Source organism: Crocuta crocuta, unplaced genomic scaffold (assembly GCF_008692635.1).
Source record: "Crocuta crocuta isolate KB4526 unplaced genomic scaffold, BGI_CrCroc_1.0 scaffold129, whole genome shotgun sequence".
NCBI lineage: Eukaryota > Metazoa > Chordata > Mammalia > Carnivora > Hyaenidae > Crocuta > Crocuta crocuta.
Window position 1 is genome coordinate 6,293,511 of NW_027551571.1, and position 8,423 is coordinate 6,301,933.

Sequence of the window (8,423 nt, forward strand, 5' to 3'; positions counted from 1 at the left end):
GCCCGTCCCTGGCGCCTGCCGTGGGCCCGGCCAAGATGCCCCCTGAGTGAGCGGATTGCAGAGCCTGCCAGGCCCTGACCGCTCGCTGCCTTGGACCCTGGACCAGCAGCCGGAGACCCCAGGGTCCCTCCCCACGGAAGGCCTGTCGGTCTCCAGCGCCTTCAGGAGAGAAAGGTCACCTGCTGCCTTGGTGGAGGCCCAAGAGCCACCATCCCGTCGCGCTGCAAGTCTAGAAACGTCCAGTTTCTGTGAATGAGCGGCCAGCGCCATCTTTAATGCCCGTGCGGCCAGCTGGGCCGTGAGAGGGGCTCGGGAGGTGTTCGCACACACGGCCACCTGAGACGCCACCCTCCCTACCCTCACTTGCCTCCTGCGGGTGTCAGGACCGGAGGCGGACGCTGGGCCCGGGCCAGGCCGCGTCACCCTCCAGCCCGAGTGTGGTCCCAGCAGGGCCCGGAGGCTGAGGCTCCCGGCGGCCGCAGCGGGCTGCCAGGGGTCAGGTTGAGGCTNCATCGAAGTTCATTGCTGCCCCTGTGAGGTCTCAATTCCTTCCCGTTAGAGCAGAGGGACCAATGTCCCCAGAGCCCAGGCGCGGGGACCAGCTCCCATTTCTCCACGGACTCCTCTGTCCTGAACATCCCGAGGAACCAGGGAAGGACGTGCTCGCACAAGTGGGACAAGCTGCTGAGTGAGAGGTTTCTCCCTCCCCCCCCCCCACCCCTCGCCCAGCTCCTGAGCAAGGACCCTGNGCCGGGCGCCTCCCGACGCGCAGCGCGGCTCAGTGGCCGGTGGGGACCGGTGGCCTAGTGGAGGCAGGCCTGCCTTCCCCCCGTCCCGCTACCACAGGGACTGGACATCCCCATCTTGGGGGTTGCACGGCAGGGGAGCCTTTTCCGGGGCAGGAGCAGGAGAAGGAAGAGAACACAGAAGCCAGTGGTCAAGGTCAAAGCAGGCAGAAGTCTACACCACACGAATGGTCACTGCATTTATTAAGGTAAGATGACTGCCAAATGTTGTAGCACATTCCTCACGTGCAGCTACACAGCCTGTCCCGGGGGAGGAGACAGCGGGGAGGGGAAGGTCGCTCCCGAAGGCGGTGCGCAGGGGGCTCCACGGGCCCTCCTTCCCTGGGCACGAGCCCTGGACAGACAGTCGACCAAGGGGTCTGGACCCTCCCTGCACCAGCCGCTTCTGTGGACGCGCCGGGGGGCTGACCCGGGCCAGCAGCCGAGGGCTCGGCCCGTCTCATCCACGCTTCTCATGCCTGCACGTGGGCTGGACCAGACCCCCAGCCAGCTTTAGACAGGACTCCACACGCTTGAAATAAAAATGCCAGAAGAGGAAAGGCGGCATTTTGATGGCTTTTCAAAATACTGAAAACCCCTGGCTCTGAGGCCCACCGGGCCAGCTTCCTCGGCAGCAGCGGGGGCAGAATGTCAGTTCCGACAAAACCCACTCAGGTGAGCCATGTGGAGTGGACACACCGTGAAAAATTCCCCAATGCCCGATTATTTCAAGATACTTTATTTTCAAAACAGGTCACAGCACTAAGCCTCGGTCGGGCCCGTTCCGCCGCCACCCAAGCTACAAACGCTTGCTGAGCGGCCGAGGGGCGCGCTTTAGTAGCACGTTTGAAAAGTGAATAAAAATCCATATAAAACAAATATTCAAATAGTTTCCATAGGAACACAGATAAGTGACCCTCTCCTAGTCTTCGGTATCGTCGCGTCTGTGCCAACCCTACTTACAGACATTTCCAACCTAGCGGTAATTAAGTTAAATGGCCCCCAAATCCTGTAATTCAGGCCACGCTCGAGGTTGGCAGCTGCTGCGCGGCGCCTACACGTTGACACTGGCCGAGGCGCAGGCGGCCGGGGGGCGCTTCATGCCGCTCTCCTGGGCGCATGATACGGGCAGCGCGCTCACGTCCTGCTCCTCCAGCCCGGGCGGGAAGTCGTGGTTCCGGATCTGCTGCATCAGTTGCCTGAGACAGAAGCAACACAGTCAGAGACCCTGAGCCACCCAGCCCTGGGCAGCCGCGGCGCGAGGGTGGCTTCTTCGGGAGCCTATTGCCTCCTCGGTCACTATGTGGTCAGGAAGCAACTCAGTGTTCCCAAGGCGAGCACTTCTTCGGAACCATTCTTTCGGGAGCAGGGAAACCACAGGCCACACACGTCTGTTAAAATATTCTAGTTACGAGGAAATGGCCTCATCGCTCTTTTTTTGATATAGTTACACCTTTGTAAAAATGTGAAAGGAAGTATAGATTGGTATTAAAATTTTCTTTCCATCTGTGTTTTCCAAGTTATCTAAAGCATATATATGTATCCTTAATACAGGCAGAAAATAAACTATGTTTTAAACCTTACTCGTATTTAAGTCGATCAGAACAATTTCTCACTCAACCAAATGAGAGCCAGCCAAAACGCCAAGAAGAAATCTATTCTCCAGAGGAGCACCCGCACGCCCGCCCGGACTCTGGGTACTAACCATGTTGGCCCCGACATCACATAATAGATGGTCGGCCTCTGGAACCCATTGAAAGTGGAGGCAGCAGCGACAGTGTAAGCACCCATGTTTTCAAAGAGCATCCAATCGCCCACGTGCATCTCGGGCAAGTCACAGCGCTCAACGATGCGATCAAGGCCATCACATGTTGGTCCCCATATGCTGGTTGAGTAATACTTCTCATCTGGTTTGGGTCTCTGCATTGAAGAGAACAAAATGTACCTAGTTAATGCCTGCTAGGACCCAACATCTTAAGTGTTGTAGGGATCCTATTCAAAAGGTACAGGGGCGCCCGGGGGGCTCTTGATTTTGGCTCAGGTCGTGATCTCGCATGTTCGCAGGCTCAAGCCCCACACTGAGTTCTGCAATGACAGTGTAGAGCCTGCTTGCGATTCTCTCTCCCTCTCTCTACCCCTCCCCTACATGCTCTCAAAATGAATAAACTTAAAGAAAAGGTACCTTCTGCAGAAGGGGCTTCACGTGTGCATGATCATAAAGGATGCAATTAAATGATCCATATACTCCGTCATTCACGTAATACATAAAGGTTTGTTCACTGGACTCATCTTCATCTGGAAAGACAGACTGGTCTCAATTATCATGTTTTGTACCCACTTACAGTCATGCACGCAAGGATTCATCTTTATACGCACCATCGGAGCCTGTCTGTTCCTTTACTACAAGCTTTTTGGCAATGATATTCACTGCGAGCGTGAAGGCTGATGCGACGTAGTATCTGCCGGGCTCAGCTATGACTCGCACGCCCGAGTCTGCCGGGAAGTACTTGTCCAGTGCAGGGTTAATAACGCTGGTGATCTAGGAGAGAAAGACCAGAAAGGTCGTCATCAAGGGGAACTCACGTGGAAGGGCAAACACCAGTGCTCTGTGAAGCAACATAAAGTATGAGATGTGAGAGCAGCCATCAGCAGGGAGGCTTAGGATCCAGTAACAGCAGCAAAAGAAAAACATAATTATCCCCCTAAAAACCAGCCTGCGTGTACTTTGTGGTTTCATCTGGACTCCCCTCCAGACCCTCCCATATCCTTTTAAGATGTTATGCGTTTAAGACTCTATCAAGTGATAGCATGAATTTATTACTGCCTACTGAGATATCAAGGTGCTGAAATACATGAAACACATGCCAGTTATCCCACTATTCTGCCTGGCTCATAAAATCTTTACAAGCTGGACCTAGTTCACAAACTCAACCATGTCGTAATGGTCCAATTAACAATATGTCCACTTTAACTTCCTAAGTGACTCAACAATTAAAATGAAAAATATAAAATCTAGAAAAAGCACATGGGGCAATGATGTAGTACTGAAGTCTGCATGCTCCATTTCTTTCTTTCTTTTTTTTTAATATTTTTATTTATTTCTAGGAGAGAGAGAGACAGCGTGAGCAGGGGAGGGTCAGAGAGAGAGGGAGATACAGACTCTGAAACAGGCTCCAGGCTCTGAGCTGGCAGTCAGCACAGAGCCCGACGTGGGGCTCGAACCCATGAACCGCGAGATCATGACCTAAGCGAAAGTCGGACGCTTAACCGACTAAGCCACCCAGGCACCCCTGCATGCCCCATTTCCTAACAGAATCAACTATCTTCCAAGATCTGGGGGGAAATGCACTCATTTAGCTTTCAAAACCCAAGGATATATTAAATACAATTTTAAACAGCACACATCTTACTGAAAATACCACATTATTTTTATGTTGGTACAATTTCTTTTGATAATAGTGAAAAACACTTAAGTCTTTTAAAATGCTCCAAAGTGGAACTTGCTAACACAGCTATGAATATTAAGAGTTTTTGTTATAATTACCTCTTCAAATTTAAGCTTTACATCCTCGGACCCAGGAAAGCCACCACCGATATCAAGCAGATACATGTTAAAACCAACCTCGGCCTAGAGTCAAGAAAAGCCAGTCAACGAGTAGTCAGACTGATACCAAGTCTTGAAACTGTATGCAGCACATGGGTTTAAGCCTCTGGAATATGGGAGGACTTCAGCAGAAGGTTAATTCTAGAATGAAGTCTCGTCACTGACAGNGAGATGGCCTGCACAAAGGTCTCAGGATCGGTACAGCCACTTCCCACGTGGAAGCTGGGGCAGAGAAAGGAGAATATAGATTTCTTGCTATTTCTGCAAAGAACGATTTCCAGAAGACCCACGAAAGGTGCACCGCCTGAGATCTCAGCCTCCAGGCCACCACCCTGAGCTCACCTGACACCGATGACATCAATATTTAGCTCTCTCGCCCGTTCCAAAAGCAGCCTGCTGGTTTTGAGTGTGGCACCAAATTTAACACTGAGGCGACAGACTGCTTTGGAATCATCGGTTGCAATCCGCAAAACCAACCTAGAAGCAGGAAGATTGTATCAAATTTCCCATGACAGAAAAGACCACTTACAGCCACGGTTAAAATACCAAAGATCTGGGGCTCTGATATTCTGTGGTTTGAGCTTCTTTCAGTTTTTACTCCAGGAGTTCTCTGGATTTTCTACTTTGCCTCTGACCCAGCACACTTTTATACTTTACTCAAAGTACAGAAATCTCAAAACTGGAAATCGGAGTTCGATGATATGCAGCCCCTGTATCGGACCCTGCCCAAAAGATGGAGTAGTAACTCACTTCGCCTTTGGATGAGCTCTGGCAACTTTCATCAACTCCACTTCACTGTCAAAAGTCATCATCTGGACTCCATTATTGGCAGCGTACTTAATCTGAGACACCTGTTTACAAGGATTTGCATAGATGATCCTCTCCGGAGGCACCCCGAGACTCTGCACCAATTGGATTTCGGTCTGAAAAAGATCGTGCATTATATACACACAGCTAGCTAATCAAGGAAAGAAAAGGACAAGCATGACGGCTGTCACAGCCCCCCCCCCCCCTTAATGCTCATTGCCCAGAGAATCACACAACTTTGATTGACCCGCCCTGTTGGGAACACCAGCGCCATTTTATGTCATCGCCCCGGGGCCCTGCTGCTTTGCTTACCTTGCTGGCACAGTCAAACCCTGTCCCGATGGCAGCTAGGGTCTTCACTATGGTTCTGCTATCGTTGCACTTCACTGCGTAGAAGGGGGTAACCCGAGGAAGAGCTTTTAACCACCTCAGATGTTTCTTTAGAATGTCTCCCAGGTCCGCGACATAGAAGGCGTCCTTGTCATCCTGCAGATGGAGGGGTTGCAGGGACTCATCAGCACCTTAACAATACATCCCGCGTGCAGCCCCCCATCATTCCCAACGAACCCTGTCTTTCTACTCCGTCACCGGCAGGAACATCCCGGTTACCGCCGGGTGATCCACAGCTAATAAATCCTAAATCCCTAACAGGATAGGCAAGTTCCACTACATTCCCTTAAGGCCCCACCGAAGCTCCCACTCATCTACCCAGCATTTCACAGCTGCGCCGCCAGCGAGGACTTAATGTACTTACAGAAGAGGAAACTTCATTGATTTTTTGGTCCAGAATGTCCTTGGCCGTGAAGCCTTCATCGAGGAAATGGCAGTCAAACTCTTCATTACTGAAGCTGTTCATGGTTTCTTGCTGTCCCTCTGGAACGTGACACACTGCAAACAGGGTGGAGAGACTCACTCAGGAGCCACTGCAATACTTAGGAATTCTTCACCACCACCTGCAGCAACTGCGAATACTTACACGGAAAACTAAGAGATGGAATTTAAAGGAATTATTGCCAGGTTTTCACAAAGGCAATTCTCCGGGACTCCAAGTCCCCCCTGAGGAAGCGCGTGCCCTCGGTGCCGCAGTGGAAAAGTTCTGATGAACACGGAGCTCGCCGTCTACCTTGGGAACACATCAAACGCAAAGATCAGCACTGACTGCACGCACAGGAAGCACCCTCCGCACTGGATTCGGGAATCGCACTATTCCAGGCGACGTCCCGGGACTCCACAAACCTCTGCGCCACCCAAGGACAGCACAGCTCCAACTCTAGACTTGAAGCCACGCGCTACAATCCCACATGCCGCACTGTACATCCCAGAATAAGCATTTCAAATATTCACGCTAAGAAACCTGCAGAAAGTTGGCTTCAGAATCTTCACCTAGCTCACTTATGTGGGAGAAATGTTATAGCAGCCAGTTTACTCAATTTCAGAGACAGTTTAGGTTTTCAGGAGCTTAAAATGGCGCGATGCTAATTATTGAAGGACATCATAGAAACATCTCACTACTTCCTACTTTCACTCAGTCTTGCACAGAAACCCTTTTAGGGACTCCAAGGCCTCGTGGAAGTGTCTTAAGGCTCCACATACTGAGTGCTCTTAAGTTTCCTAAAAATTTTATGAACCAGTTTTTATGCTAGTTTATCTTCAGGCCGGGCCCATGTGTGTTTTAAAAAGTGCCACCTCCCCATCAGGACAATGTACCAGAGCTGCCGTATCTGCTCAGCGATCGGCAGTGTGGAGTCAGTGCTGGCTCCTGTCCAGGGAAGGGAGCACAGCTCTGACCAGCTCTTGTGTCCTCACAGGCGCCCGAATAGTGGCTTAGCTACCGACAACAATCACAAGGATGTAATTTCTGGCTAGCTTTACACGAATAACAAAAATAACAGCAGCGTACGTGAATCACGAATAAGCAGAACTGAAGCTCGTCACGATCCGAGCCCCTGTCCTCGGCCTTCATGAAATGTGACACTGGTAAAGTAGTGACCACAGAAGGGCTGACTGTAACCTACTTAACGTCTGCCAGGCGGGGGGCTGTTTTCAGTGTGCGGCCCGCTTCAGTGCCCGCAGCCTACGGCGGAGGCCAGGCAATGGTTCGGGGCCACCTCTGCTGTGGCATGGGACACTATGAGAGGCCCAGGGGGACGGGCCCGCCATAAATCCAAACCCATGCGTGGCAGCACTTGTCTCGAGGCCTGATCTAAAGGAATGTGGCTTTTGGGCCATCAACCTGTGTGGCCTAAATTGGCCCCAGGGGGCGGCGAGGGACTGAGGGGACAGCAAGCCTGTTTTGGCCTTGTAACCAACACGCCACACAGGTTCGCTGGGTGACAGACCGGCTAGTCAGGGCGCATCCTGAAGGCAGTGCTGCAGCTTCCACCTGGGGGTTTATGACTTTACCACCCGGCGCTGCTCAGTGCCTTTGAGAGGTTCCTTTCAGTGACCCGCAATATAGAGAAACCTCACCTCGGGCTGCTCTGTGCAGCCAAGGTACTCAAAGCGCTGACTCAACGGGCACAAGATCGCACTTTCCTACTACGAAGTTCTTTCCTGCCAACTGGGAGATATTACAAGAGAGACTAATTTAAAACAACGGAAAACGTCCCACAAGTCTCTAAATTCTGCCCAATCTCAGGTTTACGGACACGCAACACGTTCTTTGTGCCCCTCGGAAACTTCCACACGCTCCCCAGCGGTTTGGGATTCTCAAGCCCCCGCAGTCAGCTTTGTGTTGAAAACCCCAGGGCCGCCTCCTCCACGAGGGCCTGTTCGCCTGGGCTGCGGCTCTTCGTAAATCACGAAACCAAAGACTTCCTGAGCGGACAATTCCAAGGCGCAGCGAATGGAGAATTTATTAGCGCCGTCACCGTGAGGCTGTCTGAGCCCTGAGGACTCCGGCCGATTTCTAGATCCGGTCATTTCCTCTGCACGCGAAAACTTAGAGGTACGAAACCCCCAGGACAAAACGGTTTGCCTCGTCCTAACAGAAGTGAGAGGAGCGAGGGGAGCCCGAGACCCGCACCGGCTCGCGCGAAACTCCCCTGCACCTGCCGCCGGGCTTGCCACACGCGTCTTAAAAAAGAATAGCGGTTGAAGGAGCCGCGGCCTTGCCATCAGCTTCCGGCTCACGACACTCTCTGACGTGGTTCGGAAGAGGTGAAACTCCGGTCCCCTCCAGCCCGGGCTGCCCTAAGCCGGGGCCATCGCGGGCAGGACGGGCCGGG

General features: G+C 52.2%; 1 protein-coding gene and 1 non-coding gene across 2 annotated transcripts; both read right to left on the reverse strand.

Moving 5' to 3' along the window:
* Positions 1 to 972: 972 nt before the first annotated feature.
* On the reverse strand, positions 973 to 6,344 carry ODC1 (ornithine decarboxylase 1). The gene is made up of 11 exons (XM_077750973.1): positions 6,173 to 6,344; positions 5,951 to 6,084; positions 5,509 to 5,682; positions 5,140 to 5,312; positions 4,732 to 4,866; positions 4,551 to 4,611; positions 4,330 to 4,413; positions 3,162 to 3,324; positions 2,968 to 3,080; positions 2,491 to 2,705; positions 973 to 1,984 (listed from the first exon to the last, which is right to left on the reverse strand). Exons 2-11 carry the CDS (start codon positions 6,050 to 6,052, stop codon positions 1,840 to 1,842), a joined length of 1,365 nt encoding a protein of 454 aa, XP_077607099.1. The 5' UTR covers positions 6,053 to 6,084; positions 6,173 to 6,344; the 3' UTR covers positions 973 to 1,839.
* An 896-nt stretch (positions 6,345 to 7,240) lies between these two features.
* On the reverse strand, positions 7,241 to 7,372 carry LOC144220754 (small nucleolar RNA SNORA42/SNORA80 family). The gene has a single exon (XR_013331853.1). It is a non-coding gene; the product is annotated as a small nucleolar RNA SNORA42/SNORA80 family (small nucleolar RNA).
* Positions 7,373 to 8,423: the final 1,051 nt, after the last annotated feature.